This window comes from Phacochoerus africanus, chromosome 1 (genome assembly GCF_016906955.1).
Source record: "Phacochoerus africanus isolate WHEZ1 chromosome 1, ROS_Pafr_v1, whole genome shotgun sequence".
Classification (NCBI taxonomy): Eukaryota; Metazoa; Chordata; class Mammalia; order Artiodactyla; family Suidae; genus Phacochoerus; species Phacochoerus africanus.
The window spans coordinates 161,592,261-161,606,533 of NC_062544.1; the positions used below are offsets into that span (position 1 = coordinate 161,592,261).

Here is a 14,273-nt window from a genome sequence, read left to right on the forward strand (position 1 = left end):
AGAGCATTGACCTGAGCCACAGCAGTGACAACACTAGATCCATAACACGCTAAGCCACCAGGGAACTCCTGGAAGTATATTTTATCAAGGTCCAAACTGACTTCCATGGCCATGGGTTCCACGGCCTCTCCAAAACTCAGCATAGGAGGCAACCATGAAGGGGGCCATAGGTAGACCCCCACATGACAGAGGCTATTCGACATCCCTGGGAAAATGACAACATCCACTGGCTCTTTCTTATCTGCCTTTCTTGCCCCTGAACATGACTGGAGCTGGGAGGAGGCTGGGGGGTGGGGCAGTGGAACAAGAAGAGTAAAAGATCACATCTTCCTCCTCCTTTCCCCATTGGTGGCCCCAAGCCATGGGGCAAGGCTGAGTGCAAAGAGGAGAAGATCTTTTAACTGATGAGACACTGGAGTTTGTTATGGAGAGTACCCTTCCAGACTATTTTAATATCTGAAAGTGGCCAGAAGAATTTAGGGTCTGCCAGAGATGTGGGCAAAGAGAGGGAGGGGAGCTGCCATGGAGAACACTGATGGACAGGAAAAGAAGTGGAGCTGGTTCCTGAGTGTAACATGTCATCAGCACATGAGAGAACCAGTTACCCTGGCATGGGTGGTGACCCCAGGGATCCAGCTAACAGAGGGTAGGGGAAGGAGGAACCTCTGGAGGGAGACTGGAGGATGCTGTAGATCTCCCCATGAGGTCTGTCTTTTCATTATTCTTCCACCTCCTCACAACAACCTCTCCTGATTCCAAGTGAAACTAAAGGGGAGAAGTCTTCTTTCTATATCTTCCCGAGAGTTATCAACAGAAACTAAAGGAAATCAAGCAATAGTGAGGGAGACAAGAAATATTTAGTAAATCCTCATAACCAGGCCTGGGTATATCATCAATATAAGGGCAGAGTGGTCACCTGAACATTGGTCTTGGCCCACCCTGCCACACTTGGCAACTGACCGTTCCCCTTCCTTCCATTCTTTGGCTGCATCCTGAAGAATGGTAATGCCTTTGTGAAAATAGCATCTGACACCACTTTGTTATGTTGTCATGGTTCTGAGGCAGTGTAATTGTCCTTATAATAACTAACAGTCATTGAGCATCTGTTCTGGGCAGATGCTTTACACACATTTCCTCATTGTATCAATGAAGATGCTTTCAGTTACAAGGAACAGGAAGTGTAGATAAAACTGATAGCAGATGATTGAAAAGTCAAAATAATAAAGGGACTATGGGGTTCTTGTAATTAAAAATGGCCAGATATATGACAGCTTCAGGTAAAGTTTGATCAAGTTCCTAGAACCTTTTCTCTGTAGTGTTTCAGATCTGCTGCCATTATATGTATCAATTTTATTTTAGCAGATATGGCTGCAGCAGCTTCAAGTTTCCCAGTTATATATTACAACTTCTAGAGAGGGGCAGGAGTCTCTTCTATTTGCTTTCTGCTAAAAGAGAGAGAGTTCTTTCCCAGAACCACTCAGAAAAGCTCCAGAATACTGGTCTGAATTGAGTCCCTTTCCTGAAGAAGCTTCATGGCTAGGAGAATGGCCTGCACTTCTGCACTTGGGCTTGGGTCCTGAACTAGTCAGTGAAGTAGGGGGATTTGCATGAGCCTATTTGGCAGAAACCAGTTAGAGTCCCTGCCTAGAAGTGGGATCAGTATTGATTCCTCCCACTCATACCTGTATAGAATGAACAAGAATCCATCATAATATCCTAGTCTCAGAATACATTAGGATAATCCAGCATCCCCGTCATAATACAGTTAAGGGAACTGAGGTTCTGAGAGGCTGAATAACTTTCCTAACATCATCCAGAGATACAGCTCCACCCAAAGTCTGTCTCAATCTAGGGCCTATGCTCTTTCTGCTGTACTTGGTTATCTGCTCATTCACCCAATATTTATGGGGCTTGGGCATTATATTAGATTTCTGCATGCACTACCATGTAGTACATGCATTCTCTTGAGTATTGGTCAAAGAACAGCTCCTCTTCCCAATGGCTCTTATCCTATGGCTCTTAGGACATCATGGCTGGGACCCTGGCCATGAGATTTTCTAAGCAGGAAAGGAAGTTTTTTAATCAGGGGAGGAAAAAAGTCCCATCTGTTGTCTGTATAAGAGGAAAGAGGTATTTATCCATTGCTCTGGAAAGTCAGGGAACTGTGTCTAATGCTAGAAAATCAGTCTGTCCTCTCCTCCCAGCAACTAAAAGGGGAGCAGCTTTCCTTACCTGCACACAGGTTGGGCAGAGCAGGAGATCTTCCCTGTGGTTCCCGTTGTCAAGCCTGATGAAATAAAAGCCCAGAACTCTAGGAGAAGCCACCTCTGTTAAAGAAGCCCAGAGTGGATGATGCGATTGTCAGAGAGCCCTCTTGACCCTCCCGCAAATATATGTATTAAAAAAAAAAAAAGAACCTGTGAGCCTGCATAATTTTATCCAGCATCTGATGCAGTATCTGAATATGTTAGGTTGGTATTTAAAGCCCAAATTGTTTCTAAGCAGAAGCCTGGCCATTGGGCTTTCTTGAATCTTCCTCTTCCATTTCAGAGCACTCCATCATGTGTGTTCTAGAACTGTTCATTAGATCCAATGTTTCTGCCATGTGCTAAGTGATGAAACAGGAAGACTCTCCGGCGGAGGCTGGCACAAGGATTCTGGCCCCCCTCAAATCCTCTTTCTGCTTTTTCAGAAATGAACCGGCATCACTACGCCCTGTACGTGCACAACTGCCGGCTCGTCTTCCTCTTGCGCAAAGATTTCGACCAGGCAGATACCTTCCGCCCTGCGGAGTTCCATTGGAAGCTGGACCAGGTACGGCAATCACTGCGCACCTGCCCTTGATCCCCCTGCCCAGGGATGGTTGGTGTGGTCCAGGGGTGACGGCAGTGGGCAGGGACCTCTAGGTTCCAGTCATTTGCTGATTTGCAGGAAAAATCAGCTCAGGGAGACAGGCAGCAATATTAAAGACAGGATGGAAGGTGCTGCCTTATAGACCAAGCAGAGGTGGCCAGGGCCACACTTCCCAGCTGGACTCCCACCCATCAGTGGACCTGCCAGTGTGGGTCTTGTCCACTTGCTCCATGTGGAGCTCCTGGGAATCTGATCCCCTTGATCCCCAGGCCCAGTTTCTGATCTTTGTTAGCACGTCTTTATGTCATAAATGCTCTGTGTCTCCTTTTTGCTGTCCTGCTATCTCCTTTGGGTGACAGTGCAGCCTTGCTTTTGGTGACACAGGTTGAGAACAGGGTCCAGGGGACTTTGAAGTCATCCATAACACTGTGCCCCGTGAGCAGAGCCTGTTCTTTTCTGAAGTGGGAAAATCTCTGACTCGCTTCAGAGCCTCACAACTTGTGATCACAATGGCCACTGGCATTCTTGTCAAGGATACATGAAGTATCAGGTTTGAATCAAAAGCTTTGAAGTGTCTATTTCTGAGGGCTTTGCCGGGCTGAGGTTGAGGAGGTGGTACTTCTCTGGGTGGCTGTGCCACTGAAGAAGTCTCAGTGCAGCAAGCCTAGAGTTGGCCTTTGCTCAGATTTGAAGAGGGGGGCATGAATATTGTTCAATGGTTTTACATTTTCAAGAGGGAGAGTGACAGCAGGTGGAAGAGAGGGTTGTAGAATGGGTGCTGCTTAATGAAGCAGATGAAATGATGCTCCTTCTACTGCCTGGGGCCCCAGCATCTCTCTTTGCTTTCTTTATTCCCAACTCATATGCTGAGAGCTTCTGGGGCCCTCAGTCTTCTGTTCTCCTTCCAAAATCTCTGTGCGTGCTACCCGCCTCACCGGGTCTAGGGCTGAATATTTCATAATCCTTTCCTTTCTCTCCATATTACTTGTGTCTACCCCACTCTCTTCCTTTTCTGTTTAAGCTCCTGTGCCCCCAGTGGGGCTCATCTCAGAGTGAGTCGCTGGGAAGCATGCCAGAAGGAACTCATTTCCACTGAGATGGAAATGATTGCTACCCCATCCCCTCCCCACAGAAGTACTGACATAGGCTCCTTAAAAGAGAGATTCATTGACCTCAGGAAATACCTCAATGGTGGAACATCAGGTAGTGTGACAAGGTCAAAGATGCCAGGGTGATGGGAATGATGTTTGAGAAAGCCCAGTGGCAACTGTTTAATCCATTGCCAGTAAATCCCATTCTGCTGGACCCCAGGCTTTTGGAAATACAGCATCTGAATATGTCCCTCTGAATTAGGAATTCTGGGTCTTGCAGAAACTGTGTTATCTTGACTTTATTTGATTTCCCGGCAACCTGTCAGCTACCTTCTAAAGTGCCATATGGCTTATATGGAATGTTTTAAGTACATAATGTGAATTGAGGTGAATTAAAATACAATCCATGTTGTGAGGGTTTTTAATAAAAACATTGCTATACTGGCCGAGATCATTATAGATGCCCTGCAGCATTTTCTGTGATGAGATTGAGAAGCACTGATACAGGCAAATGAAGTCACAGGGTTTAGAATTTAAAATAGATGAGGAAGAAATTCTGATTCTACAGATAAAGATACACTGGGTCTAGGAATTCTGAAATCTGTTCCCAAAGTAGTCAGTTTAAGGAGGGGCTGAGAATCACTGTAGAATACCTTCCATGATACTCTGATCTCATTTCATCCCATTCCTGGGTGCCTGCTTTTTGCCAGGCTCGCTGCATGAGTGGCACATTCTCATCTCTGCCCCAGTCTCAGCCTCATACCAGTGGTTGATATAAGGCAGGAGATCACAGTCCAGCAACTCACACAAGGTCACACAGCAAACCATGGCTAGGACCTACTTTTTCCATTATATTATACTGCATCTTTGGTGGCTTGCTAATTAAAATTGAAAAGGGTTTCATTTTCTAATTTAACATAATTTGAATTTACAGATTGGAATCATGCAGAATGCAAATTGTTTATAGTCTTGATGAATCACTATGAAGTTGTCAGATCTTCACTTTGCTCAAGCTCTGTCTTCCTTGTCTTAGTCAGTCTGGGCTGTCATAACTAAATACCATAGTCTGGGTGGCTTAAACAACAGGCATTTATTTCTCACAGTTCTAGAGGATGGGAAGTCCAAGGTCAAGGTGCTGGCCAGTTCTGTCCCACAGTGAGAGCCCTCTTCCTGGCTGTAGACTGCAACTTTCTCACTGTGTCCTCACATGGTGGAAAGAACTCAACTATACTTTCCTCTTCTCATCAGGCACAAGCCCTGTTGGATCAGGGCCCCACCCTTGTTACCTCATTTAAGCTTCATTACCTCCTATGGCCCCATCTCCAAATGCAGCCATGTTGGGGCTTAGGGCTTCAACATATGGATTTTGCCTGAACATAATCCGGTCTATAGCATTCTTCTACTAAAGAAATTAACATTTAACTTAAGGCTGCCTATTGATGATCAGAAGCCCCAGCTCACTTGAATGGTTGCCCTCCCTCTGAAAGGAGCCACCATGGCCATGATATGGAAAACCTCCACCATACACGTGATAGCCATCCAGTGGTACATGCAGATCAGCCCAGATTCCTCTGTCCCCTATTCAATTCCCTGTGTAGATAGAAACTTACCAGAAGTTTCTTGGATATAAATCACTTGATGCCCAAACTGTGTATACCTGATGAAGTCTCCTCCCTCAGGAAGCCATCCTGGGTCACCCCCTGAGTAGTTTGCCTCTCCCTTGTGCTCCCCAGACTTCATGTAATACTTACTGTACCCTAGTTACCCATTTGTCCTGCCTTTCTGCTCACTTTATGCTAAGATCCTGCAGGGCAGAACTGTGTCTTACTCTCTCCAACCCCAGTGCAAATTATAGCCCTGGGCATAAGCTTGGTTGGTGCCCAGTAAATGTTTGCATATCAGTGAATTATTCTGGAGATCAGAAGGGAGAGAGGAAGTGAGGGAGGGAGAGATGAAAGAAGAGAAGAAAATGGAGATCTTTTACTTAAAACCTCCTAGTGATTAATTGATCTTTTGATCCATTTTTATGGAGCATTTTTTTTAATTCTAAAATTTCACCATTTTTCACTCTCTGGGTCTCAAATATTCAGCTTTAATCCTGATCTATTCTTTCAAAGATCTTACCTAATTTACCGCCAGTAGCTCTGTAACTATTACAAAACTTTCTGGCCTTCACCAGAAAGGGCTCAAGCCAGTCTAATGTATTGTGTGTATTCAAATTCCTGACCCACCCTAGGGATTCTTCTAGGAGTCCTAATAGCATAGTAAACCCTAGAAGCATAATAAATGCTCTCCTGCCTGATGAGACCTCATTAATTCTGAGCATAGACTGTGTGCCAGGCTCTGTACTAGATACTGGGATCAGCAGTTAAAATAAAGCCTCCAGTCTCTGGAAGTATCCACAATATTGGGTCAAACAAACACATAAATGAACAGTGTACAATCCTATGTAATAGATACTGGGACAGAATGCAGGGGGCCAGGTGTGGTGACTCTGTGGGAGCCCATTCTGGCGCACCTGCCATGGGCCTGTGGATAAGGTCTAGGAAATCCTCCAGGAGGGCTGGGAGGTCTAAGTCATATGGAGCCAAGCAGTCAGGCTGGCAGGGAGTGATCAAGAGGTCCATCTTCAGGAGACTGTAAGCTTTCTATGTGTCAGGGCATAAGAGCAGGGTGGAATGGGAAGACTTTGACAGTGGTATCAAACATGGACTTGTGGTCCACTCACCTACATGCAATAAAGCCAAGCTACTGACGCAGGTTGTGGAAAAGGAAAGTACAGCATTTACTGCAGGGCACCAAGCAAGGAGAATGGGCAGCTCACGCTCCAAAGACCCAAACTCCTCAATGTCTTTCAGGGAAAGGTTTTTACAGGCAGTGTGAGGGAGGGGACCTCAGGGTATATGATTAACTCATGAATAATTCTCAGACTGGTTGGCATCAAAGTGAAGTTTCAAGCATCAGCAGCCTTCTGGTTTCAACCAGTCTGGGGTCTGCATGCTTTTGATCAGCAATTTTCAGTTAATGGGGGTCTGCTTCCTATAAAAACAACTTGAGCATATGTGTCAGACCTTTCAATCTTACAGAGAACTGGGAGTTGGGTGACGCTGCTCTATGGCTGGTTTATAGTCTAAGTTGTTACCAGTTTCCTCATCCAACAGCTATTCTTTGTTTAGACAGCTTCACGTTTCCTAAGCTTTAAATCTTGAGCTAGACTTTTGAGACTCAGGGAAGCCTGGGGGACTAAAGCAAAAGCATTTTACTTCAAAATACAGGGATACAGGGAATTGGTTATAGTTTCAGCAGGTGTTAGGACCCTTTCTGGAGAAGCAGGTGGGAATTAAATACCAAAAGCCACACCTGTGCCTTGCACCACAGCCATAACCAGAGTCCTAGCAGTGACAGCACCCAATCCTTAACCCACTGAGCCACCAGGGAACTTCAAGAGGCTTTTATTTTATTATCGTATTGAGTTTGTAGTTTGTCCACAAAGAATGGGCCACAATCAAAGCATTTTGTTGCTCAATGGAAGACTGAGAATTTTGGTGATGTAAATGTGGGAAATACTAGTAGGATGTTCATAAAATACATCACATTTAAACAAATATAACTCAGGTCAGGCCGTTCAGTGGGGCCAATAGCAGGGGCTTCATTAGAATCAGGGTTTCCTCCTTTTTTTCTCCACAGCCAGGAGATGAGGCAAATGAGGATGCTGCTTGTGAACATGGAATCCAGGGCATGATAGGCAGGCTGGCTTCCACATAGCTTTTCAGTCCTGTGTCCAGGAGTGTGGCTGTTGCCACAGAGGAGCTGACTGTTTCCAAAAGCCCACCCCTTTGCCCCACACCTTAGAAGCCTTTGCCAGGGTATGTGGGCTGCCAGATAAATCCATTACTGGGCAGATCCAAGAAATGCCCCAGCAATCCACCATGTGCCTCCAAAAGGGATCATATCAATGAGGAGACTGTCACTTCAATGGGATTTTTACTTATGATGTCCAATGCAAATCCCTCAAGCCTGTAGTTAGTCATGTGCAAACTCAGACAGGAGCAGAGGAAAGGGCCCAGCTGCCAGCTCACACGGAAAGGTTTATTAATTTACACCCCTCCCAGCTCTCCTATTATTTGGATATGGTTGACTCAGCATCACGAATTCTAATGATCTTGCCTTTGGACTTTCTGGTGCTGGAAGGGAGACCTCCTGATGCTTTACAGCATGTTTACTTATTGGAAGACACAGCTTGAGTGACAGCCTTAACAGACCAGCAAGAGGACAGGTGCCCTGGGTTCAGGCAAGGGAAGAAAAAATGCATCTCCAAAAAAAAAATTACAAGGAGCCCAGGAAGTGGAAGTGAGATCTGTTCTGTTGGCCTTTGCCTTCTCTGTACTGGAACCTGGAACAGGCACCAGGAGGAAGAAAGAAGGTCGTGAACAACCCTGCCTCTAGAGCCCAGGGCCCTGCCCAGATTAAGCCCAGTTTAGGGTTACTGGGGAACATGCTCCTGCAAGAGTCCCAAACCCTAATAATTATGGGTAGGAGAAGCAGCCAAGGTGAGTGCAGATGCTTGGCTGGGTAAAGGTGGGTCTTCATTCAGACTCACCCACCACACAGCTCCAGGCCACATAAGAATCCAGGCTTGGTGCTTGCTGTACTTCCAATCAATCTTTCAGAAGTGGGAAATTGGATTTCTACAGAAACTCTTCTAATTTTTAATATTTTATCATTTAGAAACATATCATCAGGAGTTCCCATTGTGGCTCAGCAGGTTAAGATCCCAGCATAATGTCCGTGAGGATACAGGTTCAATCCCTGGCCTTGCTCAGTGGGTTAAGGATCCAGCATTACTGCAAGCTGTGGCATAGGTCACAGGTGTACCTTAGATCTGATGTTGCTGGGGCTGTGATGTAGGTCTGCAGCTACAGCTCTGATTCAACCCCTAGCCTGGGAATTTCCATATGCCATAGGTGTGTCCATAAAAAGTATTTTTAAAAAAATTTACTATAAGTATACCGCAGAAAACCCCAAACTGATGAACTAACATAGAAATCTGTTATCAGCTGGTAATATCCCTAGAGCCCCTGACAGAAGTGAAGGAAAAGTCACTGCAGAAGGACACAAAAAAAATAGAAAGAAAAAAGAGAGAAACAAAACAAAACAAAAGAAACATATCATCAGTCCAAATAAATGTTCTGTTATTTATAGTCTGGTCACTGATAAAAACAAACGAACAAACAAACCAACCAAAAATGCCACTATCATTAGGACACAGGGAAACCACACCATAACATGAGGTTTGGATCTTCTTCCGTGAAGCCCACTTGTCCTTTCTAAGTACGTCCTGTCCTGGCCCCCTGCCCCCGCCCCCCCCGCCATGGAGAATGCTGAGTTCCCTGCATTAACAGGAAGAGGGGGCATGTCTAATCCCCAGTAGCTCCTCACCACACCCAGAGGGAAGGGGCAGGTGTGAGTGGGGCAGGGTCTCTTAGACCCAGATGGTCTCCTTTCCTCCCACATAAAAGAGAGAATAAGTCACAGGCTTGTTTTCCCCCAGAAACAAATGACAGAGCCGGGATTTGAAACAAATGCTCACATTTGTCAGGCCAGTGCCTTTGCCCACTGAGTCTGTTCTACTTGTATAAAAATCTAAAGCTCCTGGAAGAGGCTACATCCTTTATTCTAGGTGAGGAAAGAGTGTTCGAATGATGTAGAATCAGTTTATTCGCATCTGCTCTTTTTCCACACTGGGAGTCAAATGGCTTATTCAATCATTATTATAGCCAAGTGCCAAGGAGTTAATTGGAGAATGGGCAGTCCAGTCCAGACCAGTCATCTTAATGAGCAGAATAATTGGGCATTGTCAGCAGTCTAATTCCTCAGTTAAAGACTAACTCTTGGATGCATTGGCTGTGCTGTCTCCCCACTCACTGTCCTGCCCTGTACACTGGCCGTTAGGGTGACCTGCTTTCCTTTAGGAACGTGTGACCCAAGGAGAGAGAAGGGAAGAATGTCCAGAATCTCACTTGTCTCTCTTTTGGGCAGAATCTCAAGGGACTTTGTCTAAGATGCCAACTTGCAGAGTTGTTCTGAGTGGAGAGTGGAAGTAGGGAGAGTCACAAATACTTTATTTCTTTATTTCTCTGTAACATAAAAGGGCCACTTCTCTCAGAGTCCTTCTCCTTGCCTCTTCCCATCTCTAAGAACTGCTGGACATGTGGTGGGCGGTAGCATCTGTGGCTTTGTGGTGTTGGCAGAGAAGGGTCCTCAGACCTTCATAGGACACTCTCAGCCCTCGATTGGGACTGCACAGTGACTGGCTTCCCTGTTCTCTGGAAGGTGACTGCTGTCATGGTCAGCCCATTTGTTCTGTTTTCTCTAGAGAGTATGCCAACAGGCTGGCATCCTTCAACCCATTGCCTATGCTGTGTTCCCTCCACCTCCAAGCTCCTTTCCTAGCAGCCTTTCATCCTGCTGTACTGGTTACCTCCATGCCACAATACCTCACTTGGGCTCCTGAGGGTCCTCGGTGAGCCCCTCTGTGGTAGACAGAATAATGCCCACCTCCTAATCCCTGAAGTCTGTGAATAATTTACTGTATATTACAAAGAGTCTTTTCACATGTGATTTAATGAAAGATCCTGTACTAGGGAGATTATCCTGGGTTGGCTGAGTGGATCCAGTGTAACCACGACATTCCTTATGGGAGGGAGGCGGAAGTGTTAGAGCCAGAAAAGAGGTGACAGGAAGCAGAGGTCAGAGTGCTGCTTGGCCTTGAGCCAAGAAATGCAGCTGCCTCTGCGAGCTGGACAAAGTGAAGAAGAAACAGATTGTCCATGACAGTCCTCAGAAGGAACGCAGCCCTGCTGACAACTGATGGTAGCCCATTTCAGATTTCTGACCTCCAAAACTGAAAGATAAAAAGATCTCTCTTAGTTATAACACAAAGTTTGAGGTTATTTCTTACAGCAGCAATAGAAGACACATACATCGTTCATGAGCCTTGGGGAGGCCACCTCCCATCTCCCTACACTTTATTGAGGTGACCCTGGGCCCAACTTCCCAGGCAGGATCAGAGACTCTGCTGTAGCCCCAGCTGTGTGGTGCCTCAGCTGCCTGTTTCCACAGAGCCCCGCCCCTTGGAGGTGTGACCCCAGGGGGGGAGGGAGGAAGAGGCACTGCCCTTCAAACATCCCCCATTCACAGCCTGCTCTGCTTTTCACCAAGCCTGCTTCCACACAAACCTCTGGACTAGCATCCCCAAGGGCAGATTTAGCCTTTCCTTCTGCCCTAAGCCATCTTTTTCCTCTGGCCTAAGGTGCTGGCACCGTCACCAACCATCATAGGTGTGAAAGATACCTCTCTGCCTTTAGGGAAGAAACACCAAGTCCTTGATGCTTAGTTCTGAAAATGCTAAAACAGACTTAGAAAATCCTCTTTCTCTTGACAGAGCCTCACCTGGAAGCTTAAAATTGACAAAGCTGATACATGAATGAGTTTCTCTGGGTAATATCTGTCCTTGCCCTGAAGCACAGAACCTGCTTCACTGGAAGGTCTCCCCTGGAGTGCACACCTCACCCCACTGTGCTCTGGGCTTTGTGCCCTAAGGTTTGCTCCCAGGCGAAAGGAGCCGACTGGATCCAGGGAACATGGTCCAGGAGCAGCAGCCTTACCACCCTGGGAGCATCCCTCACCCAGAGGGCACCAGAGCAGCTGGGTGTGGAGGTGGGGAGCATTTGTGGGTGTTCCTTGCAGTTGTTTTTTATACTCCTTACCCCCACATACACACAACCTTCTTCACTATCAAAATCCTGCATCAGATGGTACATTTATTACAATCAGTGAACCTGCATGGACATATCACTGTCACTCAAAGTCCATAGTTTACATTAGGATTTACTATTTGTATGTCCTATGGATTTTGAAAAATGTATAATGATATCTGTCCATCATTATAGTATTACACAGAGGGTTTCAATGCCCTAAAAATCCTGTGTGCTCCACATATTCATCCTTCCCTCCTCTCTAACGGCTGACAACTGCTGATGCTTTTACTGTCTCCATAGTTTTTCTTTTTCCAGGATGTCATATAGTTGGAATCATACAGTGTATGGTCTTCTCAGATTAGCTCTTTTCACTAAGCAATATTCATTCAAGTTTCTTCCGTGTCTTTTCATGGTCAGGAGTCCGAGGGGAAGTCAGTCCCCACCCTCTGCAAGTCCCTGCCACAGCTGTGACCTTGACAATGCCCCCTTGGACAGGCTTGTTCTCCTTCCCTGACTCACTTTCCCGCTTCCTCTTTCCTCCTCCCTAGAACCAGCTCCCAGATGAACTCCCTGCTCTGGTTCACCCTGGTAGCACAGTAGAGGTTCTGATCTACAATGGGCAGTAGATCAGAAACAAACAGCCACTGCTATTATTCTTGGGAAAAAAGGGACTTCCGCAGAGTTCCAGGGACAGCATCAGCCCTCAAAGGAAGAAGTTACCAAGAGACCAAAGTGAAGCGAATGAAGGGAAGCAAGTTTAGCGAGGCGCCGATCAGTGCTGCCAGGTGTGAGTGGAGCTGAGCATGTGCCTAAGGAACAGTAAGAGCCAATGACAAATTCCATCTGTGTTGTACTAGAGACATCTCCACAAACCTATTGAGGGTTTCCCTAGCTTTACTTATCAATACCTTCTGATCCTTTTGCTTGAAGAGCTGTTTTCTCAAGGCTTTCTTGGGTTTCCTTTTACTCAAAGGATTTTCTTTAATTTGAAGAGACTGTGCCAAAGGAGAATCTAAACTCTTGGTGACTTGAGAGCTGCAGGAATGTCATTCTGTTACCAAACCAAAGTTGGGTCTCCTCACCTATGTGCTCTAAAGCCAATCTACTGACACCGGGTTGTGGTGAAGGAAAGTGCAATGTTTATTGCAGGGCGCCAAGCAAGGAGTCTACATAATGCTTAAGAGAACTGATTTTCCAGAGTTTCCATTGTGGCTCAGCGGGTTAAGAACCTGACTAGTCTCCATGAGGATGTGGGTTCCATCCCTTGCCTCGCTCAGTGGGTTAAGGATCTGGCATTGCTGCAAGTTGGCAGCATAGATCTCAGATGTGGCTCGGACCTAGCGTTGCTGTGGATATGGTGTAGGCTGGCAGCTATGGCTTCAGTTGAACCCCTAGCTGGGGAACCTCCATATGCCATGAGTGCAGCCCTAAAAAGACAATAAATAAATGAATAAATAAAGGGGGAGAACCAAATTCCCTGTGGCTTTCAGGGAAATGTTTTTAAAGACAGGGTAAGGGGAGTTCCCGTCATGGTGCAGCAGAAATGAATCTCACTAGGAACTATGAGGTTGCAGGTTTGATCCCTGGCCTCACTCAGTGGGTTAAGGATCCGGTGTTTTCCCTGAGCTGTGGGGTAAGTTGCAGACACAGCTCAGATCTGGTGTTGCTGTGGCTGTGACATAGGCCGGCGGCAACAGCTCCGATTAGACCCCTAGCCTAGGAACTTCCATATGCTGCAGGTGTGTTCCTAAAAAGACAAAAGACAAAAATAAATAAATAAATAAATAAATAAAGACAGGGTAAGGGATGGGAGCTGTGGGGTGAGTGATCAGCTTCTGGACATTCTTCTGATTGGTTGGTGGTAGTAGAACCATGAGTCAGTATCATCAACCTTCCGGTTCCAGCCTGTCTGGGGTCTCCATGGTTGTGGGCAGCATACATTTAACTCTTCCACACGGTGGGGGTTTTAGTATCTGTGAAACAGTTCAAGGGGCATTTCTCAAAGTATTATCTATAGCCCTTGAAGAGGAACTAAAGGTCTTTGACTTTGTTTAATGGCTAAACTGTTATTATTTTGTCTTGCTTGACTGTTTTCCTTTCTACATTTTCTCGCTTCTCCAATTAAATTTATTCTTTGAAACTTGGGGAAGGCCTAGGAGGCTAAAGTTTTTCTACAGACAAGAGGCAGGCAGAAGACATGGGCGGGGCGGGGGGTGGGGGTGGGGGCATGGGGTGTTTGTTCCAGGAAGGCCTCCTAGGGTCCTGTTTGGTTACAATTCTCTTTTTCTGCCACAGTCTTCCTGACCTTTCCCACTCTCATTCCGACTTGAATTAGGAGGCTATAGCACTGGTAAATTTAAACAAATCAAAGATGCTAATTATTCTGTACCTTTCTCCCTTTGCTGGCAGACCTGGCTCCTTTCTGGTCTCTTTTCCCCAGATGAGCATCTGCTCAGTAATTCCTTTTGCTCCCGTGAAATCATTATTTATGTCTTACCCTGTACATCTGCCCAGAGGCAACAAATGCATTTTTTTTCAGTAGACATCCTGTAACACATATTTTAAACCA

At 46.0% G+C, this 14,273-nt stretch overlaps 1 protein-coding gene across 1 annotated transcript in view; it reads left to right on the forward strand.

The window, feature by feature from the left end:
- CLSTN2 (calsyntenin 2) overlaps window positions 1–14,273 on the forward strand; it is a 654,299-nt gene that overhangs the window by 562,306 nt on the left and 77,720 nt on the right. The window contains exon 8 of the mRNA XM_047783473.1: window positions 2,693–2,814. Coding sequence (XP_047639429.1) covers window positions 2,693–2,814 — 122 coding nt within the window. The remainder of the gene's footprint in view (window positions 1–2,692; window positions 2,815–14,273) is intronic.